We start from the raw sequence: 24,886 nt of genomic DNA on the forward strand, positions 1-24,886 counted from the left end.
AATAACTGTAATTACCACAAATTGAATTACTGCCTTGACGCAGCAACTAAAGAGTCAAAGATGCGTTTTTTTTATTCAGACAGTGGGCGTGTTTCATCCAGATAACGGGACTGGCTGAGAGACAGAACTTCTGTCGGCCTCCTCTTCTGGACCCGTCAGTAAAACTGCTCCGGTTCAACAACAACAAATCCGTTTTAACGACGTTAAAGATGCGACACGGGCGAACGGAGATCTAGCGACGGTACAAGCGACGTGTAGCGGTGCTTTCTATCCAAACGGTAGCTCGCTGACGTTAGAGATGAAACGTTAGAGTAACTTAGCCGCGAGCCGCTTAGTCCTTTAACACTTAAACTTAAATTAGTTAACGGTAATAGGTTGTTTTTTTAGAGGATACCACCATGCAAAGCGACAAATCCGAGCCTAGTGAAGTCAAGGGCGCCGAGGGTGCGAGCACAGGCGACGCCGAGAAGAAAGCGCTGAGCACGGTGGAGGCAGAAGCTCCTCAGCCCAAAGGGATCAGTGCGGTGGCGGTGCTCTGGACGTTTGGGAAATGTCTGGGTGCCTTGCTGCCCGTCTACCTGGCCGGGTACTACCGTGTCAGCACCAGCCTGCTGGTGTGCGGGATGATGGTCTACACGGGATGGAAACATGCCCGAGAAGCCAAGGAGGCACGCCTGAGGTCAGCTATACAGCTGCTCAACAACGAGGAAGAGTACACGTCCAGGAAAGTGTCCAAAATCAAACGAGACCTCCCAGCGTGGGTAAGAATCGACCCCACAACTGTTACTATATCTCCTATCAAAATCCTCCTTATGATACGCCAGCTCTTTGTTGCCAGTGTTGACCTGGAGTAACCCACGCTACGTAGCCTAGATAACAGGGCAAAACGTAGTCTTATACCCTATAATTTCTGCTATATACAGAACTTTGTCCCCCCAATATTTCTGATAAGACAGTTGGCAAATTTGCTGCATCTTTTTGTATTTCTAGACTAAACTCGTTTGAGCATTATGTGGGCTTATACGTGCATTGCAACTAATACCCACTAATCCTTGGTGCAATATTAACTGAAGGTGGCTGGAAAATGTGCATGAAGTATAATAGTCTTGATTTGCAAGTTACAACTCCTGAGAGTATATTTCCCCATAAGGGAAATGCTGAAACCCACATGGGCCTGTTTTGACTCAGAACATCTGGCCACACCCAAATGAGGTTCCTGTGTAAACTTGTTTCATTGAGTGATTTTTAGAGATTGCTTGCAGAGGCAAGCAGCATGCATACTTCTCTATATAAAAAGTGGCATCTCCATTTTGCTCTCCCTGTGCAAAACAAATGACACGTGTTTGGAGAGTTAATAAATAAATGGGGAAGAGATTTTAAGCACTTACTGTATATTGTGAGTATAGTCACAAGTGAAAGATAAACTGCACAATAGTGGGCTTTATCATTCGAAGAGATCTCTGAATTGACAGATGTTGCTCTTATCTGCTTTTCCTTTTCCTTTTGAAATATTTGCACAGTCTTAAACTATTGATGCAATGCTATTGATGACATTTCCAGATCTGCATCGGCTATGGCTGAATCATTTCCCCATCCTGTTGTGTGTTTATCAGGCCCTATGCATAATTTAACAATGTTGTTCATTGTTTTTGTTTCCTTCAGGTCAGCTTTCCAGATGTTGAAAAGGTTGAGTGGCTGAATAAGGTAACAAATCAGTAGTTTCATTGTTTACCATTAACTTCACACAAAGAAACTAGTGTTTACTCCTTTATTAAGCCCACAGCAAACACACGTCTGTCTGTTCAGCTGTTGTGCTGACTGACACTTTGTGCAGTATGCCAGGTTAAAAGCTAGTGCTAGCTGATAGCACTTCTGCTGCTCTTGCTGCTGCCATGTTCCACAAAGGCTACTCCCCCATTAGCGTAGCCACTCTGTCTGTACTGCAGAGACAGGCCCAGTGCCAGGCAACCCTCTCAACATTTCCATTTCATTACAGCCTAGCTGACAGGAAGGGGGAGGAGCTGCCCAGTCCCCCAAACTAAATAAAACTGCAGCCATTGTCCCCCCCACCTCCTTCACTTTTCTAGCCCAGAGAAACTAATACAGTGCAGACATACAGTGATAACAGTATTCATACGAACAGGACCACGAGATCGAAGAGTCAGAGAGCCAGACAAAGCAGAGATTTGAGACTTCTAACTGGAGGGGCGGTCAGCAGATCCCTTGTTGCTCAGGCTGCATCTCTCACAAGAGCAGGCAGCAGATGACTCACTCTCCACTTATGCCAGACTGAAACCAACTTGGGGTTTTTTTACACAATCACAGAAGCACGCAAACAAGCAGTGCCTCTGCTTCTTGTTCTTTCCCTGAAGTAATAAAACTAATGTAGCAACATTTTATCGAGTAGGAACATGTGAAGCACAGCATTCAATGTTGTACATGTACAGACTCAAAGAAGACGACCAACAGCTGAAGAGACTCAACTGGCAACAGCTGTCTTTGTCATTCTTTGTACAGCTTATGCAACCCAAGGCATTTGGCAGATCGTTTTGTGACCATGTGGCCAACATGACAAACTTTGCTGATAGAAGTAGTCCCTAGTTGCATTGGTGTTTGTTGTATAATGTGGTATGTGACTTGTATATAAAAGCAGCTTATAACCATGTCATTGTCGGCCTGCCCAGGTGCTGCAGCAGGTGTGGCCATTTGTCGGCCAATACCTCGAGAAGCTGCTGGTGGAAACCATTGCTCCTTCTATCCGAGCCTCAAGCACCCACCTACAAACCCTCAGCTTCACAAAAGTCGACATGGGAGACAAGGTGATGCCATTGATAGCTTAGCTATAATATGGCACTGCTGTACAGAATCACATAAATGATGCATATTGTTATGTTGTGCAAACAAATGTGCTTTCTGGTTGCTGCAGGCCATGAAGGTTGTAGGGATCAAGGCACACACCGAGAATGACAAAGGACAAGTCCTGTTGGATCTTTATATAAGGTGAATTTGTATCCATTGCTCTTTTGATTTATGAATCAACATCACCTCTATATTAAAGCTTGTAGAAGGCATTATTGCACATGACACGTTTGTTCTTGTGTCCCCAGCTATGTTGGCAATGTAGAGATCAATGTTGAGGTGAAGAGATACTTCTGCAAAGCTGGAGTCAAAGGAATACAGGTTTGTCTTCTTTTCAAGCTGAAAATATTATTTGACTGAATTACAGAGTAATGTAGTATTCAAACAAAGATATTGCTTGTCTAAAGAGATTACTGAAATATATGGACAAACTGCCATTCTGTTAGCAGTTTTCCAGGGTTTTCACCAGCATCCTTTCTGCTTCTCTGTTCTCAGCTTCATGGGATGATGCGGGTGATTCTGGAGCCTCTGATTGGAGATGTGCCCATCGTGGGAGCGGTCACCATGTTTTTCATCCAACGGCCTGTACGTCCATTTACATTCACCTCTATTTGTCCTTTCCTTGTTGTCTCTCAACCCCTATTCCTGTGATCAACATGTAGCTCAGTAGAGTCTTGTATGCTTTTCATGTTATTGACTTCACATCAGTTCTGATGGATTTGCTACAAGCAGCACATTCCTCTGTCTTATCTCTTCCCAGAAACTAGACATCAATTGGACTGGACTGACTAATATGTTGGACATCCCTGGACTGAAGTGAGTCATACTGAAATAACCTTTCAAGCGGTTAATGGTAATGAATGAATGAATGGTTTACACATTAGTAATAGCCACAACCTTATAATATACAATAGCCTGTTTATAAGAAGAGGACATAGCAATGGATACAATGACATCATCATGGTGTGTGGACTACAATTTTGAAGCCTCATGTTTGGCATTTTGGCTGCTGCCATCTTGTTTTTTTTGGAGCCAGAAGTGTCCATATTTGGATGAGAGGGTGGCGCTTAGTTATCAGCTAGCACTAGAGAGCTAGCTAGTTTGATTAGCAAGGTGTGAAAATTAACAGCTGGCGCCTCAGAGTGTCTTTTAGTACCACTGAATGCTGAAAAATATATTTTTTTGGCAACTAAAACATTAAAATTAACTTTAATGAACTGAAAAGAGTGTGAAAGGGTCAACGGAACCAGGTGATTGACATTGATAAAATCATTAGGAAAAGAAGAAGTAAGGTTTTTTTTCACAGACTTCTATACAATCTGACTTCTTTTTGCAATCAGTGGAGTCGCCCCCTGCTGGTCATTAGAAAGAATGCTAAGCACTTAAGTTTTGGCTTCACTTTTCAGACCGGAGGTTGTTGCTTCTAAACACAACCACACAATATATTTTTAATGAGTGGGTTTTATTGTACAGTGAATATTAAATGATACAGGAAATAACCTCAGTACATTTCCATTAAATTTCCATTTGTTTTGTCTCAGTGTCATGTCTGACAGCATGATTATGGATGCCATTGCCTCCTTCTTGGTGCTGCCCAATCGCCTGGTTGTCCCTCTGGTTCAGGGTCTGCATGTGGCCCAACTGCGCTCTCCTTTGCCAAGGGTAAAGCCTGAATGTGCACCTACAGCTGGAGAAAGACTATTAGAGAATGTCACATCTCAGTCGACGCCAGTGTATCACAACTTGGTTCCTCTCTTTTTCTTCCTTAGGGTGTGGTGCGGATCCACCTGCTGGAGGCGCAGAATCTAGCAGCCAAGGACAACTATGTGAAAGGGGTTATGGCCGGCCTGTCTGACCCCTATGCCATACTGAGGGTCGGCCCTCAGACCTTCACCTCCAAACATGTTGACAACACAGACTCTCCCAAGTGGGAAGAGATTTATGAAGTAAGAAGAATGGACAGTTTTATGAGAAATTTGTGTCATCATTGCACAGTTTTTGGAAGACTCAATCATATATCATTTCACTTTGTTCTGTATTTGAGGGATTAGACTGTTACAGCACTGGGGATGTTCATTTTCATTCATGAGGCTGCAGCCAGCATCCATACAACTCCCTCTGTCAGTCTTCATGTCCTTGTGTGTGTCTGGTACATCAGGTTATAGTCCATGAAGTGCCTGGTCAAGAGTTGGAGGTGGAGGTATATGACAAAGACCCAGACCAGGATGATTTCCTGGGCAGGTACATATACATATTCATGTCTCTCGTGTGCCTACGTTGAATCTCACATTATCATCTTTCATCTGTCACTTTTCCTGGCCAGTTGGAAAGAGTACACTGCCTTTTTTAAGCATGTAAAAAAAAACGATGACTAAACTTTTTCATCAATTACCTTTTTATGCATGACTAAGACAAGATGATGATGAATAACATAATTTAATACTAACTGCGTGAACATGGGTTAGGGTTAGGATTATATCATATTTTTGACAAAAAAAAGAGTAAAATGGATTTTAAAAATTTTACAAAAATGTTTCAAAAATCTTTATTTTCGCTGACAGAAATGACAAGACACAAATATTGAAGACTGTTTTGTTTTTTCAATGCAGCAAATCTATTTTCCTGTGCTGCGAGCACCATAACACTGGCAGCATGCAATAGTTAGTGTCTGGAGGACTTCATCTGTTCCTTAAACTGAAACCATCAGAACACTGGATAAGACACTTTTCATCAGATAACAAAAAAATCAAATATTATGTAAAATAAGTTTCACTTAAATGACAAAATTATTGTTTTTGGCTAGACTTGATCTAATTGGATGGCTAAAAAATAATGAAATGCAAGCGGTTTAACTGAAGCATAATAAGGTAACTTGACGTATAAAAATGGCTGAAAAAAATACTAACACTGACGTCTTTGTGCTTTAAAATTTCGGCATCTGCTTTCTATGCTATGATCCTCTTTTTTTCAGCAAAATATTGGCTTATTTTTATGAAATTGTGTCTTTCTCTCCCTATAGGACCAAATTGGATCTGGGCATTGTGAAGAAATCCATAGTCGTCGATAATGTAAGTAAAAGGCCGTTATCACCTTAGTCACAGTTTGTATAAGCAACTTTGTAACATTTGTATTGTAAATAAATGCCTGTGTCTGTTTCCCCAGTGGTTCACTTTGAAAGAGACTCCATCCGGACGGGTTCATTTCAAACTGGAGTGGTTGGCGTTGCTACCAAACACTGATCGACTAGAGCAGGTTTGAGTCATGATGCATTACTTTTTGGTGCTTCTGGAGTATAATGGATTTTTGTGTTATTTTTAAAGTAAAAATATAACTGTTTTCCATTCTCCCCCAGATCCTGAAGAGGAATGAAAGCGTCACTAGCAAGACTGCGGATCCACCTTCCTCAGCCATCTTGGTTGTATATCTGGACAAGGCTGAGGCACTTCCTGTGAGTCAAAACACTCTACCCTGTCTGCCACGCTCGTGCTCAGCACAGAGCTGCTTCCTGAGTGCGGTTAAACTGGGGCAGAGCTGTATCTGCCATCTGTCTTGACATTCCACAAATTTGTTGCCTTGGCCTCTAACCCGCGCTCTCCATTGCAGTGTGTCTAACTTTATCCGAGGCTGTTAAACACATTTGCTACAGTGCTAATTTCTGCTGTCATATCTCACACAATAGGGAACAGCAGTAACGGTCTTTGGAATAGAGCTCAGTCTTTGTGGTTTCTATCGCTGCAGATTTATACTTCCTGATTATGCCACGCTGTATGGTACTTCCTGTCAATTGTTTGTGCCGTTGTTATGGTAACCCTATACACACCATTATTCACATAAACCACATGTTGTCATCGTGGTAGATAAAGTCTATTTATTCCTCAGATGGTCATTGTTCACATTCCTCACGGTGTATTCATATTTCTCTGTAACTGTGTGTCTTTTAGATGAAGAAGGGAAATAAAGAGCCCAATCCCATGGTGCAGCTGTCTGTTCAGGACATCACTAGAGAGAGCAAGGTATATCTTCTAGAAAGCCCATAATACAACTACAGTTTCATAGATTTTTTTTTCTTATACATGCAAACACTATGTATTCTTCCCTTTAGACTTGTTACACCACCGTTAATCCTCAGTGGGAGGAAGCTTTTACCTTCTTCATCCAGGATCCTCGCAAGCAGGACATAGACATTCAGGTAACGGCTCATGAGATTCGCTTCTCTGCACTGAACTTTGTGTTCGGTATTCTGTTGTAGTCTTATTTTGGCTTTCATTCATATTTAAATTACCCAGGTGAAGGACGCTGACCGTGTGCAGACACTGGGCAGTCTGACCATCCCTTTGTCCCGTCTGCTGTCCAATTCTAACCTCTCTCTGGACCAGTGGTTCCAGTTGGACAACTCTGCAGATGCCAGTCGCATCTACATCAACACAGTTCTCAGGGTAAATGGCAACGAGAAACATTCGATAATCCTGCGCTGTATTAGACCAATTTATTACCAATAAATACACTGAAAAAACAGTGGAGGAGATTTTAACCATCAAACCATAAAAAAATTGATTTTTATTGACGTATAATGGTGTCTCAACTGAGATTAAATCAGATTCCAGATTCTTGGATTTTAGTCACATTTTTATAGCTACTTTCTGTCTCTTCTCTTTCCTCTTGTAACATAGGTCCTGTGGTTGGATGAGGACCGTGTTCAATCTGATGTGTCCTCTAATCTGGAGGCCGGTATATCCAAACAGCTGCCCCAGCAGACCTCCGCTCACTCTAGCTTTGCCACAGAGGTAATGGAGGACAGTGCAATAGTGATTTTAATTTATGATTGTGTTATCTTAAATTTCACATGCTTATTCTAATGTGTTTGTAATTTTGTTTCCAGGGACTGCTCAGAATTCACCTGTTGGCAGGGCAGAACCTTGTTCCCAAAGATAACATGATGGGGGGCATGGTGAAAGGCAAGAGTGACCCCTATGTCAAGATTAATATCGGAGGTGAAACATTCACAAGTCAGGTTATCAAGGCTAATCTTAACCCCACATGGAATGAGATGTATGAGGTAAATAACAGGGTTATTCGTTGAAATAACACATTTTGTGGCTGAAGTCTGCATGTATTTATAAACGCCTGCTGTATAATCAGTTTGAGAGAGTTCTTTGAATCTCCCCTCAGGTGGTTCTCACTCAGCTGCCTGGCCAGGACCTGCACGTGGAAGTGTTTGATAAAGACATGGACATGAAGGATGATTTCATGGGCAGGTACGATGGCTATAAATGATTAAATTATGACATTAAATGAATGGATTTTTTTTTGTAATTATCTTTTTATTAGGAAATCTCACATCAATTGACAAGTACAAATTGATTTACAGTTGTTACCATCAAAATTGTACAGAGCCAAGGGTTTTGTATCAATAGCTTCTTGTTCCAAATGTTCATTGTCCATTCCCTTTTAATAATATGAATATGCAAATGTAAAGAAAAAGAAAAAAAACAAAAACATACAATATCACTTTTTACATCCAGAGGGGTATAGAGACAAAAAGTAAATACATACTATGAATAAATAAATTTAAATGTCTGTAGGAATTGGGCATCATTCAGTTGTATTCACGTCACAGAGATACAGTGGGAACCCCCCACTTAAAGGGCTGATGAACTGAACCCATCATTCCTAGTGTTTCATAAATATGTCTAACTCTAGGTTGAGAGAAAAAGTAACCTTTTCCATGGTATGTATATCTATTGTCACATTTATCCAATTATTAATTATAGGTCCAGTCTGCAACATCCATCTTTTAGTTAGGACCTTTTTTCCAGCTGCCAGTAATGCACCCATTAAATCTTTGTCAATAGCACTCCATTCTGGGGGGATACAACCTAAGTACAAGATTTTGAAATCAAATTCTATATGTGTGTTAAAAATATCCTGTATTGCTTCATGTATATATTTCCAGTAACTTTTTATGTAAATGAATGGATTTAAAGATGCATTTTAATCTCACATCTCCCAACGTATAGGCTGAAGATCAGTCTGAAGGACATCATCGATTCTCAGTACACTGATCAGGTGGGAACTCCCTCGACAAACACCTTCCTGTTTACCTCTTTCCTGTTTTCCATGTTTACCTTTAAAGAGTGATATCAGAAAAACTTTGATAAGACACTATACTCTCTCCCAATATATCTGTAACATATATCACTCTCCCTGTGTTAAAATTATTCCATTTCTTCTCTCAGTGGTACACTCTCAATGATGTGAAGTCTGGCCGAGTTCACCTGATACTGGAATGGGTCCAGACAGCCTCGGAGTCAGACAGACTGGACCAGGTATTCCCAGATAAATCATGGATTAATGGACCGTTGCTGGTAAATTTGATCCGTCCTCACTGCTTCCTTCCTGTGTCTTCAGGTGCTTCAGTTCTACTCCAGGCAGTCCTACCAAAACAAGGCGGTCCCCTCAGCAGGCCTACTGTTCATCTTTATAGAACAAGCAGATGGCTTACCAGTGAGTCTTTTCCTACTGATGTTCAGAGGGATGTAAGATGTTTACAACGCTACATATGCTTTTATTGTTGTTGCGTCTTTGTTTCTCTACAGGTTAAGAAGAGCGGCAAAGACCCAAAAGTTGGAGCAGAGGTTACTATTGGAAAAAAGTCACGCAAAACTACAGTAAGACCGCAAACTTTAAGCAGTTTAGAATTCATAGTTCTATGTTTTAAGATACTTGACTTGACAGGATATCTGTTGACATTAACTGACTTTCTTTTGCATCTCTGCAGGTGTGTGATCGTACCACGTCACCTCAGTGGAATGAGGCTTTCTGCTTCATGGTTCGAGACCCCAGAGAAGATATTCTTGTTGTTAAGGTACGCTGGCTTCAGTGCATAAAGTGGAGCAGAAAGAGGGTCGGCCATTTAGATGCAAACACTGTGAGGCCTGAAATGTTCGTACTACTTAAACACCCTGCATTGTGTTGCTCCAGCTCTCCCACACCTGGACCTTGCCCATTGGTTCCCTGGTGGTTCCTATCAGAGAGCTGCTCTCCGAACCAGAGCTGGTCCTGGACCAGTGGTTCAATCTGGATGGAGCTTCCCCTGAGAGTCATGTTCTCCTGAGGGCTGAACTCAAAGTAAGAAAACTCTGTCATTGCTCTTTGTCTTATTTGAAATATTTGATATGTGTCTTTTAAGTTTCTTTTTTCTCTATCCCTTTCACTTTATATCCCTTTCTGTGAATCTTATCTATCTGTGTTGCTTTCTGCCTACACTGTATATCTTACTCTTGTGTGTAACTGTAATATATCTTTGAGACTTTCTCTTTCTCTGTACTTCTTTTACTCTGTGTAACTATGTGTAATTCGTTTTTAAGTTTTTTTTTTCTTATCTGTATGTCTCTGTCTCTTTATCTTATTTAATTCTCATAAGTGTTTGAGGCAGACCTTTAACTTTGCACTTGCTCTGCTGATATTGATATATACAGCTCTGCTTAATGAAGTGAAACAACTCAATATCGACTCAATTATAGATGCTGATTCCCAACAAATGTCCGGGTGCCACTGCTCAGGCTAAGGTCGCTTCAGTGTCAGACCCTTCTCCTGCTCAGAGAAAACAGGAGACAGACACAGTGCTGAGGTGAGATTATTCATTAAAAAAACTATGTTTGTTTTGTTTTTGTATATTTTGACTATAACTTTGGTGTTTTCATTTATTTTGTACTTGTACTTATTTTGCCTAGTCTATGGATGTATTGGATAAACTGATGTGTGCTCTGACAGCTGATATAATTATGCATCCAAGGAAAAACCAATAAAAATAATTTTGAAAGAAAAAAAAACTATGTATGTGTAAGTTTCTATTTGTCCTTTTGACGCTTCATTTCTTTTACTTTTCGTGTTATTAGGTCCAGTTCAGTGGACGCTCCTCCTGTGGAGACCATCGCCTCTTCAGTGACCTCACATGAAGACGCTGACATCAGTGAAACAGTCGCTGATGTGACTGAAGAGATTGTGGAAGAATCACAAAGTCCGGCTATAGCACTGCCTCCTCATACCTCCCCAGACCTCAGCTTTGCCAGTGAGGTAACCTCACAGAACAGTGATCTACAGAGGCACGACACAATCACATTTACTAAGGAAAAGATATTGATATAAGGTTGATTTCTTCCCGTAGGGACTGCTGAGAATCATCCTATTGGAGGCCCAGAATCTGGTTGCTAAAGATAACATGATGATGGTGAAGGGCAAAAGTGATCCCTATGCCAAGATCAATGTGGGAGCGGTCGCGTTCCAGAGTAATGTGATCAAGGAGAATCTGAACCCAGTCTGGAATGAGATGTATGAGGTGCGTATGAAGGACTGTAAAGTCTGATAATAATACTTCATGTTAATCACTTGTTCTTTTATTAAATTAACTGATTTAAATGCCCTGTGTTCTCTTAGGTGGTGCTGCAACCTCAGTCAGGACAGGAGGTGCAGATAGAGCTTTATGACAAAGACATGGACAAAGATGACTTCCTGGGCAGGTAACACTTAATGAGGAGGTTTCTAGTTGTCTGACTGTGACAGGGAGGCTTTAATGCCTTGTGCTTTATTGCTTATACCAAATTACTTTTCAAGAGATTTCACTGTTGCAGACAAATTTCCAATGTCGGAATAAAAAAACGAGTTTTGCTGGAGTTGTAGTGCTCTCCCACGATCCTGATTGTTTTATGTGAGGTGGTCATAAAACAAGCTGTGTTATGTCGTATCTCGTCTTCTTATAAAAGTCAAACATTTATTATTTTTACATTTTTAGTCCTGGTTCTTTCTAATAGTTTAATCTTTTATATGTGCATATTTTTGCAGATATGTAAGGACTTGCTAATAATGTTTTTTAAAGGAAGTCTGGAATATCTTCCACCAAGAGCAGAATTGGAAATAACCTGAGAAGGAATCTAGTTGTAGTCTTGCAAATAGTGACAATGCATAATCCCCAGTCTTTGCAAAATGTTATAATCTGTAAAAAAAATAAAAAACCCTCACCTTGCTGAGCCCCTCTCAACCTTTAAGAAGAGACAGACCCAGCTCTTTACTCAACACTTTCACACATAATCGACGCATAATAATGAAAAATTTAATTAGAATAAAATTTAAAAAATGTTTGCACTGTCTTCATGCACAACCTTAAAGCACTTACCCCAAATAGGATTCATTTACTCGTGTGTGTGTGTGTGTGTGTGTGTGTGTGTGTGTGTGTGTGTGTGTGTGTGTGTGTGTGTGTGTGTCATCTTTGCTTGTGTTGGGTTAACTCTCCAATGTACGTCACTTTGGATTAAAGCGTCAGCTAAATTATATTGTAGAATTGTAGTAGATGTGGGAGGGTGCCACTCTTTGTATGTTTATAGGTCCAGACTGTAGTTATCTGACCATAGAGATAAATTACAGGTATAATACTATAAAGTGAATATTTGAGTTTGATGATGGATAAAAAAAATCTGTGTTTCTGAACTCATTCTAGTTTTTTTTATTCCTTGTTTACTAACATTACTCATGGAAATAAACTTTTTTTACAACATTAGAAAATAGAATATGAATTTAAATTGAATGTTTTAGGGCATTTTAAGCGTCTGGGCTTCATTTTCATACAGTACAGGCCTAAAGTTTGGACACACCCATCTCATTCAGTGCGTTTTTCTTTATTTTCATGACTATTTACATTGTATATTCTCACTGAAGGCATCAAAACTATGAATAAACACATATGGAATTATGTACTTAACAAAAAAAGTGTGAAATAACTGAAAACATGTCTTGTATTTTAGATTCCTCAAAGTAGCCACCCTTTGCTTACTAGAATATAAGACATGTTTTCAGTTATTTCACACTTTTTTGTTACGTACATAATTCCACATGTGTTCATTAATAGTTTTGATGAATTTACAATGTCAGTAGTCATGAAAATAAAGGAAAAACATTGAATGAGAAGGTGTGTCCAAACTTTTGGCCCGTACTGTATATCGTGCATGTAACTTGTGCAATTGTGTAAAATGTGCAAAAATGTTTTGATTGTAAACAGATACAAAATCAGCGTGGCAGACATCATCCGTTCCCAGTACACAGACCAGGTCAGTATGCATGCATTACTAAAGCTAAGCTATTGCTGTGGTGTAATCATCAGCTTTGATTCAGTGAGTGTATGTGTGTTTCAGTGGTACACTCTAAATGACGTGAAGTCTGGACGTGTTCGCCTGATACTGGAGTGGGTCCCAGCAGTGTCCCATAATGACACCCTGGACCAAGTTAGTACAATGTTTTTATACACACACGTATATTTATAATCTTAATAACTCGAAATGCCTTTACCTCCCACATTTGAATTATTCTAAATATAACGCCCTGCTGCTAAGTTCACTGTGCTGAGTCATTGTAATGTATTTTTTATTTGATTCTCTGCTGCAGGTGATGCAGTTACAGTCTCTCCACTCCTACAAGAACAAGGCCGTTCCCTCTGCAGCCATGCTGTTTGTTTATGTGGACAGTGCTCACTCATTGCCTGTGAGTCCCTTGTAATTTTGGTACTGAGAAACACTATAATAACTGAGCTGAGTTAAATATAGACGGTGAACACATATTGATAAACAGATTATCTAGGGGCGTAAAGTGAAAAAAAACCCTTCTACTCTGTAAAACACTGTTTTTGTCAATAATCACTAGATTCAAATAAATAAAGACTAGTTGCTAGCTAGTGACCAGCTAATAGTTGCTGCTTGCTGAGCAACAATCACTGTTGTTGGATAAATTAGGCAATGATGTGATTCTGGAATGTTTTGGTCAGGAGACAGAGTTGGATCTCGGCCCGTTGTTGCCTTAATTACAGAGAGTGAATATAAACTTCTTACATAATGTTATTTGCTTTCTGTGTTCAGTTTAAGAAAAGTGGAAAGGAGCCCAAGGCCGGAGCCGAGCTCGTGTTTGGTAACACAACCTACAAAACCAAGGTATGAAACTGATGAAAAAAATATTAAACAAACACACTTTGGCTATACCAGCCTGGACTACAACTCATAAACATTTTTGTTATATAATTTAGTCAATAAAGTGTCATGATGAAGTCCCCATCACACTTTCCCAGAAACCAAACCTTTGTGTGGGAAAATGGTTTATAGGATAAATGACTAAAAGCTGTTCAGAACTTGAAAAGGTTAAACTCTGGCGCCCCCCACTGGTGGTATTTAAAAAAATACACATGGTTGACAATAGTGCATGTAGAAGCTTTCCTTACGCTTAGGCCTGTCACGATAACAAATTTTTTAGGACATATACAGATAATTTCCCAGAAACTATCACGATAAACGATAATATCGTTATATCAATGTTGTTTTAGTTTTATAACGATATTAGAGCATAATAAATCCAGAATAACATCCTTTTTATAGGACAGTTCATTTTTTAATCTCGAGAATATAAAACATTGGAATTGAAATGTGGAAAAGAAATTTTAAAATATCCTAGATAAATAAAACAAATAAGTAAACTTATTAGTAGACTTTCAAGCTCTGGTATCAAAACATTGCAACAAGATAATCATTATGTTTAATATTATTTTATTACATTACATATTATGACAGCTGGGATAGGCTCCAGCCCCCCCGCGACCTGATTGCGGATAAGCAGTTAATGGTAATGAATGAATGAATTATTTTATTATTAAAATAACATCAGCTGGAATGGCTGCTCGGGAAATATCTGGGTTTTTTTTGGCAATTCTTACTACCTGTTTATATTCTTACTACTAACATTTGCAGCATTTCTTTAAACACAACACAAAAAAAGCACAAAAAGTCACACATGTCAACAACAATATATTGAGCCCAGTCGTGTCCATTTTTATATATCGAACGATAAGTCGATATATTAATTATTGTGACAGGCCTACTTACGCTGAAGAAGAGAATAAACAACTTAATCAAATACAATGATCACATAGATGTTGTCATTTTATTCCCAGTTTTAGGAACCACCAACCTTTCCCCTCCTCTTTTTCTTTCTGAAGGTGTGTGATCGCTCCAGATCCCCTCAGTGGGGTGAAGCGTTCTACTTCCTGGTTCAGGACCCCAGTGAGGAGATGCTCATAATGAAGGTGAGTGTACTGTTACTGCAGTATCTGAAACCTGCTGCCTGCTTAAGAACCATCTTCACCGCGGACTAAATAAATAAATAAATGTCTCTGTAGCTGTCGAGCGCCTGGGACCAGCCGATGGGATCTCTTGTACTCCCTGTGAGAGAGCTGTTCTCTGAGCCACAGCTGGTCCTGGACCAGTGGATGACTCTGGATGGAGCCTTACCTGAAAGTCAGATCCTACTGAGGGCTGAACTCAAGGTATGAGAAGACACAAACACGGGATTATTATTACCATTGTCAGTGATAGACAGAGCAGCCAACTGGAAATGTGTTGTTGACAGGTCCTGAGCTCAAGGATGACTGAAGCTCCACAGCCTTATGTGACGGCTTCAGAGAAAGTGGAGACAGTTCTTCCCACAGCCACTGAGGACAAGAAAAGCTCGGAGCTGACAAGAGATGAGTGAGTGTTGTGCGCCCGATTTAATAATACAAACATCAAAACTCTGCAGACTGAACCTTGGTCTTAGGCAGAAAACAAGGAAACAATACCCCTTAGTTCCACTCGCAGGGTTCCTACGGGTACTGGAAATCCTTGAAAACACTTGAATTTTAATTAGGTTATATAAGCTGCCAGGTATTCACAAAAGGTGATTTTTTTTTGTGTGATTTTGAAACAGGACATTTTGTTGTGTTTTCCTTTAAATTTGTCACCCTTCTGTAAATAGCTGTCATTAAACATAACTATGGCTGTTTATAGCACAATAACTAATATCATTTAATGTGATAAAGAAATGAAATAAACAGAAACATGTATATATTGTACACACTGTATATACACATGTAATTTACTAAAGCTGTAAGTTGCTGGCAGACCTTGAAAATCCACCTTAAAAATACTTGAAAAAAGCTTGAATATGAATTTGGAAAAGTGTAGGAACCCTGCACTTAAACATAAAGAAAAAGTAAGCAATAAATACACATTTTAAACATAAACACACACTAATAAACATGAGACGTTTTTTATTCCCTGTCAGTGGGATATAGAATCAGATAAGGTCCCATAAAAAGTGATTTTAAAGTATATTTATAGCTTAAAAACATGTATTTATCATTGTCAGCTCCAGTCAGGTGTCTGGCTGTGGTGTTAGTAACATCAGTGTGTATTCCTCAGATCGCTGTCAGTATCCAGCCGGTTTAAACACTCTGAAGCAGCGGGTGCTGCAGCCTCCACAGAAGATGTTCCTCCCGCTGAACCAGCTGCCATTCACACTGCACCCGATACCTTCCCTGCTGCTGCAGTGAGTCGGAGCACATTATGTCCAATCGTTATTATGTTTAACCTGTCTATTTTTACCTCAATAACCTTCATGTAATTGTGCTCATCAGGTGGAGGAGCCGACAGATCCAGAGGAGCAGCCCAGACAGGCAGACACAGCCATCAAAGGAGACTTTGAACCACAGCAAATACACACAGGGTGAGTTCAACATCACAGCAAATACGACCATATTTTCTTTCCTTTATTGCTGCTTAAAAAAAAGGAAGAATAGAATTAAACCTAACAAGATATCTGTATAAATGTCTGCACCGTGTGTGTGTGTGATTTAGTGCTGGTTTAGGCAACCTTGCTCAGGCCACAGTGACTGGTCTTCCCGAGGTCACAGAGACCCCCAAAGCTGAAGAAGTTCTTCCACCACGCACCACCCCAAGCCAGGACTTCGGTGAAGAGGTGGGTTTAGTCTTGATTAGCAGAGTGGCAGTTAGATAATTAGCTTCCACAAACTCTATGGTGGTATACAGTCATGGAAAAAATATTAGACCACCCTTTTTCTTCAATTTCTTGTTCATTTTAATGCCTGGTACAACTAAATGTACATTTGTTTGGACAAATATAATGATAACAACAAAAATAGCTCATAAGACTTTAATTTAAGAGCTGATATCTAGCCAGTTTCCATGGTTTTCTTGATAATAACCAAAATCATTATCAGAAAACAAGGGTGGTCTAATAATTTTTGGTAACGCTTTATATTAAGGTCCTTATAATAACCATTAATTAACAAGTAATAAGGCCCTTGTAAGTCCTTACAAGATGCTTATTAACATTATTGTGTGTTTATAAGCTTATATAAGTGTTAATAATGGCATTACAAACACCCATGACCCACCCATTATGTCTTTGCCATGCCTTTATTAATATTTTTTGTTTGCTTATTGATATTAAAATATACTTTATTGCTCATCTATTATAAGTTAACTATAAGTTAACTATGCTTTTTGCAACTACCGGATCTAAAGCGAGAACAGTGCCTTATTACTTGTTAATTATTGGTTATTAAGGACCTTATTATAAAGCGTCACCTAATTGTTTTCCATGACTGTATGTTTTTTGTCACTGCCCCTTAATCATTTTTGTATATTTCCATTATTTGAAATGATAAGAAAAAACACTACAAAAAAACACTACACAAGAAAAACACTTATTTTAAAAGTGTATGCCAAGGTGCAGGATCATCCACCCCTCTGCCAAAGTGAACATTTTGGGTTTTATCAATCAGGAAATAAAAAAAACAACCTTAATATCTAAAGATGTCTGAACTAGGATTCCACCAAATCTATGTGTCTAATAACAATAATATCTTGCCATTAGGTTATTCATTGCATTCCCTATCACTACATACCCATTACTGGTGAACTGATGCTGCTGGCATTATCATGTGGTTTTTTTGTTCATAGCTCGAGCCTTTTTCCAAACGCAGTGACTGTGCCACTTCCTCTTGTCTTTAAATATCACATTAAGAGATTTCAGCTTCCTCTACTGATTTGGTGGATCTGTTGCATGATGTTCTACTGAACTTCTGCATAGGTAACTGTGTCATGCCAGCTAGAATAAAAAGAGGAATTTCCAGACAGGAGGGGCAAAATGAATCGTGCTAGTTATTATATCATTTATACAATGTACAGAAGTCTGGTGTGAGGGAGGGACCGTTACTCATGAAGTTGTCATAAAACAAACTTAGATTCCAAAACTTGAAAAGATATCCTTTATCTTTAAATTTGACCCACTGAAGTGACATAATGTGCTCTTCAAGGCAGTACAATGTCAGATTTTAGGGTCTGTTTTAAGATGCAAAGGTTTTAATTTCATTTTTAAAGAGATTATTCTGACATTTTATGTCAGGAAACGATGACCAGTCTTACTTCTATGTATTAGCTTCTCATTGCAGAGCTACATATGCTGTGTGCTCAGTGACTCCCTGTATGTTGTGTAACATTTCCAGTCCTCCTCCTGCAGGGGTTGCTGAGAATTCACCTGCTTGAGGCTCAGAATCTGGTTGCCAAGGACAACCTGATGGGGGGCATGGTGAAGGGCAAGAGCGACCCCTATGTCAAGATCAACATCGGGGGAGTCACATTCAAGAGTCACGTCATCAAGGAGAATCTGAACCCAACATGGAACGAAATGTATGAGGTATGAAGTATGCACCGTTAAAATGTTGCATATTGTTTGCATATTTCACTGCATGTACAGTATTTTGTACAAATATTTGTTTTTTTGTTTGTTTTGAACAGCTGGTTCTGAGCAGGCAGAGCGTCCAGGAGATCAAGATTGAAGCATTTGATAAGGATTTAGACTCTGATGACTTCCTCGGCAGGTGTGTGCTTGACTCCATAGTTTAATCAATAACTTTTATTACTACTCAAGTTAAAAATTATAGAGACGTGTACACTGATCTGCATGATAAGAAACAGACAACACCTGTGACTTAACATCATTTTGCACTAACTTTGCACCAATGCATATAAATCAATTAATTATGTAATGTCTCCAAGACAATGGAAGTTAGTCTCCAGTCTTGTACCAAACATCAACATAAACTGAATATTTAATGTGGGTGAATTTATAAAATATTTACACAAGGAATATTTACAAACACCGGTAAATGTTTAGCAATAATCTGATTATTTTTCTGCAGTTTTTTCATAACTGTCAACATTTGTTCCTGGTATATAAGACATTAAAATCTTGTTAATCACATATCTGTTTGCATGTTCACAGGTTCAATATTAAGCTAAATGAGGTCATCAGATCCCAGTACACAGATCAGGTTAGTCAATAATTCATGATCTGAAGTCGTGCCATGTGATTTCTAAACTTCGTTCTGTGTCACTTCCTTATATAAAAGGTGTTGCCCTGTTTCTTGAACTGACTTTGTCTGTCTGTGTTGCAGTGGTACACTCTGAATGATATCAAATCTGGGCGTGTTCACATGATACTGGAATGGGTTCCTACAGTGTCACATTCAGTCAGACTTGACCAGGTCAGTCCACTGTTGACCTTTCCATAATAAATCAGCTTCCTAAATAATCCCGTGTAGTCACATTCCAACATGCTGTGTACACTATTCACATTGCAAAATAATCATGGGGGCTAACAGGCTGCGCTACATGTTGCAGGTGCTGCAGCTTCAGTCTCTCCAGTCTTATCAGAACAAGGCTGTCCCTGCAGCTGCTCTGCTCTTTGTCCACATGGAGAGAGCACATGCATTACCTGTAAGTCACCTGCAGTTTGTTTACATACTGTGCCGTAAAAAAATCTATCTCGTATATAATAAAACTTGATTAATGTCTCTTCCTTGCTAGTTAAAGAAGAGTGGAAAGGAACCCAAAGCAGGAGCTGAGCTTGTTCTGGGTGAAACAACCTACAAAACCAAAGTGAGACTCTTAATACATGCTGCTCTATTGTCAGTGTGATACAAATTATTATTATTATAATAACTCTATCATGTCTTTTTATTATCTCTCTTAAGCTGTGTGACCGCAGCACCAGTCCTGAGTGGAATGAGTCTTTCTACTTCCTGGTCCATGACCCGAAACAGATGCTTGTAGTAAAGGCAAGACTCTTATTGACATTAATCTAAATATCACCTTTAACATCAGTTCTGTTGAGTGATTGTTTTTATTCTCTCTCTGTTCTCCAGTTGTCCAGTGGTTGGGACCAGCCGATGGGATCTCTGGTGGTTACTGTGAAGGAGCTGCTTGCAGAGCCACAGCTGGTCCTGGATCAGTGGTTCCATCTGGATGGAGCCGCACCAGATAGTCAGATCCTGCTGAGGGCTGAACTCAAGGTGACCAACACTTCTGCTCACACGTGCATGTTGTAGAGCATTAAATAAAAACAAATCAGTAATGACTGTTTGTTCTTCTGATTTTAAATTCAAAAGGTTCTAGACTCCAAAATGGTGGATATGATCAGTGCAGAGACTCTGCCCTGTGCTTCCTATGGATCAGGAAACGGGCAGGTGAAGTTGTCTCTCTCATACGCGTCGCAGGAGAGGCAGCTCATCGTCATCGTTCATGCCTGCAGGTGTGCTTCCTCAAATAATGTTTTTCAATCAGTGTGTTCTCACCATTGACAAACTGTTGGTATAATAGTTATTTGAGGCTTGGTGTGAGGAAAGGCCTATTGTGGAAAAAAAAAGCTTTTATTTTCATGATCTGGAAGCAATAGTTAGACATATGTTTTACTGGAAAGTCAGATGTTATCGTCTTTACTTTGCACATCTTCTTACTGTTGATGTGGATGTTGCATGAAGAAGATACCACTACAACCTGATAGACTTAGTTTGACTCTTCCATCCTTCCATTATCTTTAACTGCTTATCCGAAGGCTGGGGCAGATCCCAGCTGACATTGGGCGAGAGGCGGGGTACACCCTGGACAGGTCACCAGACTATCACAGGACTGATACATAGAGACAGACAAACATTCACACTCTGATACACTCCAACTGGCAATTTAGAGTCACCAATTAAACCTAAACTGCATGACTTTGGACTGTGGGAGGAACATGACACCCGGAGAACATGCGAACTCCAAGAGCTGCAAGCTGGATTGCTGTGTTTTGACTGATTTATAAAATACTTTTTGTTCATAGTAACACTGAAAAAGGCCTGGTTTAAAAAAAAAACATAGATCTTCACATTGTTGATGACAGCTCTAGTTTACAAAAATGCATTATGCTGCTCTAAAATACTGAAACATACGATAAAAAGCAGCATCACCAAATTGGCTAAAGAGAGGGAAAAGTGGGGGATACTTCCTACCCCCCTGCTTGCAGCGCCCTTATTTTGATCTCAACTACACACCTGTAAAGCTTCGTGACTGCATCTTGCACGATTGTGATGCTTTGACAACATTTGTCCACAGACATACTGTATAAACACCTGGCAAAGGACTCAAATCTGCTCATGTGGTAGTTCCTACTGAGGTCTATTTCTCCTGGACTATATTTTTGCTATGATGACACACACAGACTCACAAGGTGCAACCATACTGTACCAGCCTCATGCTGAGTTGACTGGTAAATAGTCTTTCATCTGAACAAATATTTAATAGGCTTTGTCTGTGTACAGAGGCCTGCCGTCTCAAAGTAAGGATGGTGTCGACAGCTACGTCTCCCTCATGCTGCTGCCAGACAAAAGCAAAGCCACCAAGAAGAAGACAGCAGTGAAGAAAAGAGACCTCAACCCAGAATACAGCGAGAGGTAATTAACTAAACGTCTTTATATTCCTGTGCAGGTTTTTTTTGTCATATCTCAAGATCTTTGTTGGTGTTCACATGTAATAATCTTTGTCGAATTCTTCAAGGTTTGAGTATGATCTGTCTGCGGATGAGGCGAGATTCAAACGCCTCAGTGTGTCCGTGAAAAATAACTCTGCCTCATTCAGGAGCCGCGACGTGATTGGACAGGTCAGTCTGAGACCTCCACCTGCAACTCTGCTATCACTTAAAATGTTCTTCTTCAAAAACACATACAGCAGCTAAAGGCTAACACGTAACACCAGGGTTTCCAAATAATGTCACAGGAACATATGGGTAAATCCATACTTGCACTGATGTGGCCAGGCTGTGAACTAATGCCCGCCTAGTAACTGTTGACTGTTTTGTAGTGTGTTCCTTGCTTTGAAATGATTTCACTTTCAGTTCACTGAACACATAAAGAAGTTAACATGTCATTCCTGTTCTGCAGGTGCAGATTGAGTTGGCCCAGGTTGACCTGACTTCTGGTGTCACACAATGGTGAGCAGAGCAGACTGTATATACAGTCATGGAAAAAATTATTAGACCGTTGTTTTCTTCAATTTCTTGTTCATTTTAATGCCTGATTAGCCTGGGTATATCTTGCAGAAAGCGAGAACTGGAGAAGCAAAGCAGCAAGCAACACTCTCACAGACACACACACAACAAACATCAATTTCTGTTGCTCTACTGCGTCATCTGGTATAACTGATACGATTGGCTAAGAGCTACCTACAGACGCTTTTGATAGACATTCTAAGCGCCCAATAAACGGCTCCGGAGGATCGTAAACCACACCTCCTCTACGTAGAAATGAACGGCTGGTTCCCAGACTAGATCTCATTTGAGATTAGTCTGGTGTTAGCCAGGCTAATGCCTGATACAACTAAAAGGTACATTTGTTTGGACAAATATAATGATAACAACAAAAATAGCTCATAAAAGTTAAGTTTAAGAGCTGATATCTAGCAATTTCCCATGGTTTTCTTGGTAGTAACCAAAATCATTATCATGAAAACCATGGAAAATGTCTAGATATCAGCTCTTAAATTAAACTCTTATGAGCTATTTTTGTTGTTATCATTATATTTGTCGAAACAAATGTACCTTTAGTTGTTCCAGGCAGTAAATTAACAAGAAAGCAAGGAGGAAACAAGCATGGTCTAATTTTTTTTTTCCATGACTTTAAGTTTATGTGACACTAGACTTGAAAGGTGGCTGCAACAACATTAAAGCATACATAGAAATTTCTCAAACCAAAGTGTATTATCTAAGTAATTTCTGATGATGTTACTCACTGATTCAATCTTCATATCTGTATTTATTCCAGGTTCACCCTGAAAGATGAAGCTGAATAGTCGTTCTTCTCGCTGATGTCGTAATGCGATGACAATGATGTCATCACTTGGTCTGGCTTCGTGCCACACGCTGCAGCTCACACTGATGCCTTCTCCTTCCCACATTTGCGTACAGCACCACCGTGGCAGCCTTACCTGCATCCACCCAGCTCTGTGTATAAATATTTAGTATAGAATTTGGACTGTACTATATCTTCACATACATCAATACTCTCACCAAAGATAAGTAGGCTGAAGTAGCTGAGTTGACAAGGATAAAGTGAAAGTTTGTACTGACTGAAGGTTACTTTACCATATGAAGAGATAATGGTGTTAAGATGGAGAGGAGCAGGTCAAAGATGAACGGGTCCAAAAAGAATGAAGTCATATTTTATTGTTTTGTTTTGTTTGCTTTTTATGTGCTGCCAGAATATTTTAAATCAAGTATCGTGTTTGACGTGCAGTAATATTGTCATCATAGGAGCATAGGTTTTTTTAAAAAAGTATTGCTCATGTGTGCTCATGCCATTTCAGTATTTTGGATTTGTTTTATGAAGGCTTTCATTGAAGTTATTTTATGTTTTACAGCACCTTGTAACTTTTGTGTTTGAAGTTCCTTTTTAAAATATTTTATTTGAGGGTTTTTTCTACAAGACATCTATTTGTTACGCTTAGGCCACAATTGGATCATGGTATGTTTGATTTTGTGTATATTTGCTAAGATTATGGATCAGATCCTATTCTGTTTGTCGAAAGATGGTATAACAAAAATAAACAGATTTTGCACAGCTCACTTCATGCTTTTTGGGGTCTAGACTTCAACTGTGTTATTTATGCTTTTCTTATCCATTGTTCTACCAGTTTTATAGTGTATACTTTTATTACAGCTTTCTCTTACTGTTTAATAGAGCCTTTATTCAGTGGATGTCTTTCATATTTAAATATCAGAAATACTGTGGGTATACTTTAAATGAAAATATCTTGCCACTGTTAACTAAAGATAAAAATAAAATGTGTTTGCAAATATGTAGAGAAACCTCAAATGTAGGAGATTGCCATTAAGAAAAATGTCCATGACAGGTCGTGAATTTTTTTCTTTTCTTTTGAAAATGGATAAGAGGTTTTCTTGAATTCTGCATTGCCGGCAGTGGTGGAAAAAGTCACAGTATACCTTTTGGTAAATAATAATAATAACAACACAGTGTAGAGAAATCTTCTAACACTTAGTTTTGCATTAAAAATCATACTTGAGCATTAAAAATCATACTTACTGCAGGATTAAATATTTACGACTTTATTCTCGTAATTAATTCAATATTTTTGAGTTAATTCTCATTCAATATTTCGATTTTATTCTCCTAATTAATTAAATATTTTCGAGTTTATTCTCGTAGTTAATTCAATATTTACGACTTTAAACTCATAGTTTATTATTTTTTCTAAATGTGGCCCTAATACTCTGTCGTAAGAACTTAAATAGTAGTAGCTCCAAATTGTACTATGTAGTGAAGAAGAACCGTCAAGTTAAGTAAAAGATAATAATAATAATAACAACAATAACAATAATAATAATATGCTGTTTAAAAATTAAAGTCCGCCTACATTGATGACGTCACGTGTCTCGCGAAGCAACAACACTTTCAGTTTCTTTTATCAGGAAGAAGCAGCGTTTCAAGTGTAGAGCAGACGAAGGTGAGTCCTTTTCGTCATTTTCATAATGTTTTACGTGCTGCACGTTTGGTTAAAAAGTAGACATACAGTTCCTGACGTGACGTTGCGTTAAAAATGTTGGAAGTGCGAAAAGCTGAAGGCAAAGTTAGAGTCAAATAAAGTTAGCATTAGCGCGTCGTAACCGAAAGTAAAGTCGAGCGAGAGCATTCCTTCATAATGTCGATATGTGACAGCTTTTACATAAACACGCCGAATAAAGGATTGTTGTTTGTTTGAACTGAAAGCATGACAACGACAAACACTGCTGTCATATGTGTAATATCTCTGTGGTTGTGTTAAAG

General features: G+C 39.2%; 1 protein-coding gene across 1 annotated transcript; it reads left to right on the top strand.

Annotated features, from left to right (window-relative positions):
- Positions 1–84: 84 nt before the first annotated feature.
- On the top strand, positions 85–23,667 carry esyt1b (extended synaptotagmin-like protein 1b). The gene is made up of 52 exons (XM_059329735.1): positions 85–761; positions 1,663–1,704; positions 2,685–2,819; positions 2,927–3,000; positions 3,108–3,180; positions 3,355–3,444; positions 3,620–3,675; positions 4,401–4,521; positions 4,629–4,805; positions 5,018–5,100; positions 5,879–5,927; positions 6,022–6,111; positions 6,212–6,307; positions 6,801–6,872; positions 6,962–7,048; positions 7,146–7,295; positions 7,530–7,643; positions 7,739–7,915; positions 8,029–8,114; positions 8,877–8,925; positions 9,096–9,185; positions 9,268–9,363; positions 9,456–9,527; positions 9,638–9,724; positions 9,841–9,987; positions 10,383–10,489; positions 10,758–10,935; positions 11,027–11,197; positions 11,296–11,378; positions 12,911–12,959; positions 13,044–13,133; positions 13,294–13,389; positions 13,761–13,832; positions 14,888–14,974; positions 15,068–15,214; positions 15,298–15,416; positions 16,128–16,254; positions 16,343–16,431; positions 16,563–16,683; positions 18,250–18,426; positions 18,528–18,610; positions 19,015–19,063; positions 19,187–19,276; positions 19,413–19,508; positions 19,599–19,670; positions 19,766–19,849; positions 19,937–20,083; positions 20,180–20,322; positions 21,371–21,502; positions 21,606–21,708; positions 21,989–22,038; positions 22,868–23,667. The coding sequence occupies exons 1-52, from the start codon at positions 399–401 to the stop codon at positions 22,893–22,895; spliced, it is 5,466 nt and encodes a 1,821-aa protein (XP_059185718.1). The 5' UTR covers positions 85–398; the 3' UTR covers positions 22,896–23,667.
- The last annotated feature ends 1,219 nt before the right edge of the window (positions 23,668–24,886 follow it).

This window comes from Centropristis striata, chromosome 3 (assembly GCF_030273125.1).
Source record: "Centropristis striata isolate RG_2023a ecotype Rhode Island chromosome 3, C.striata_1.0, whole genome shotgun sequence".
Lineage (NCBI taxonomy): Eukaryota > Metazoa > Chordata > Actinopteri > Perciformes > Serranidae > Centropristis > Centropristis striata.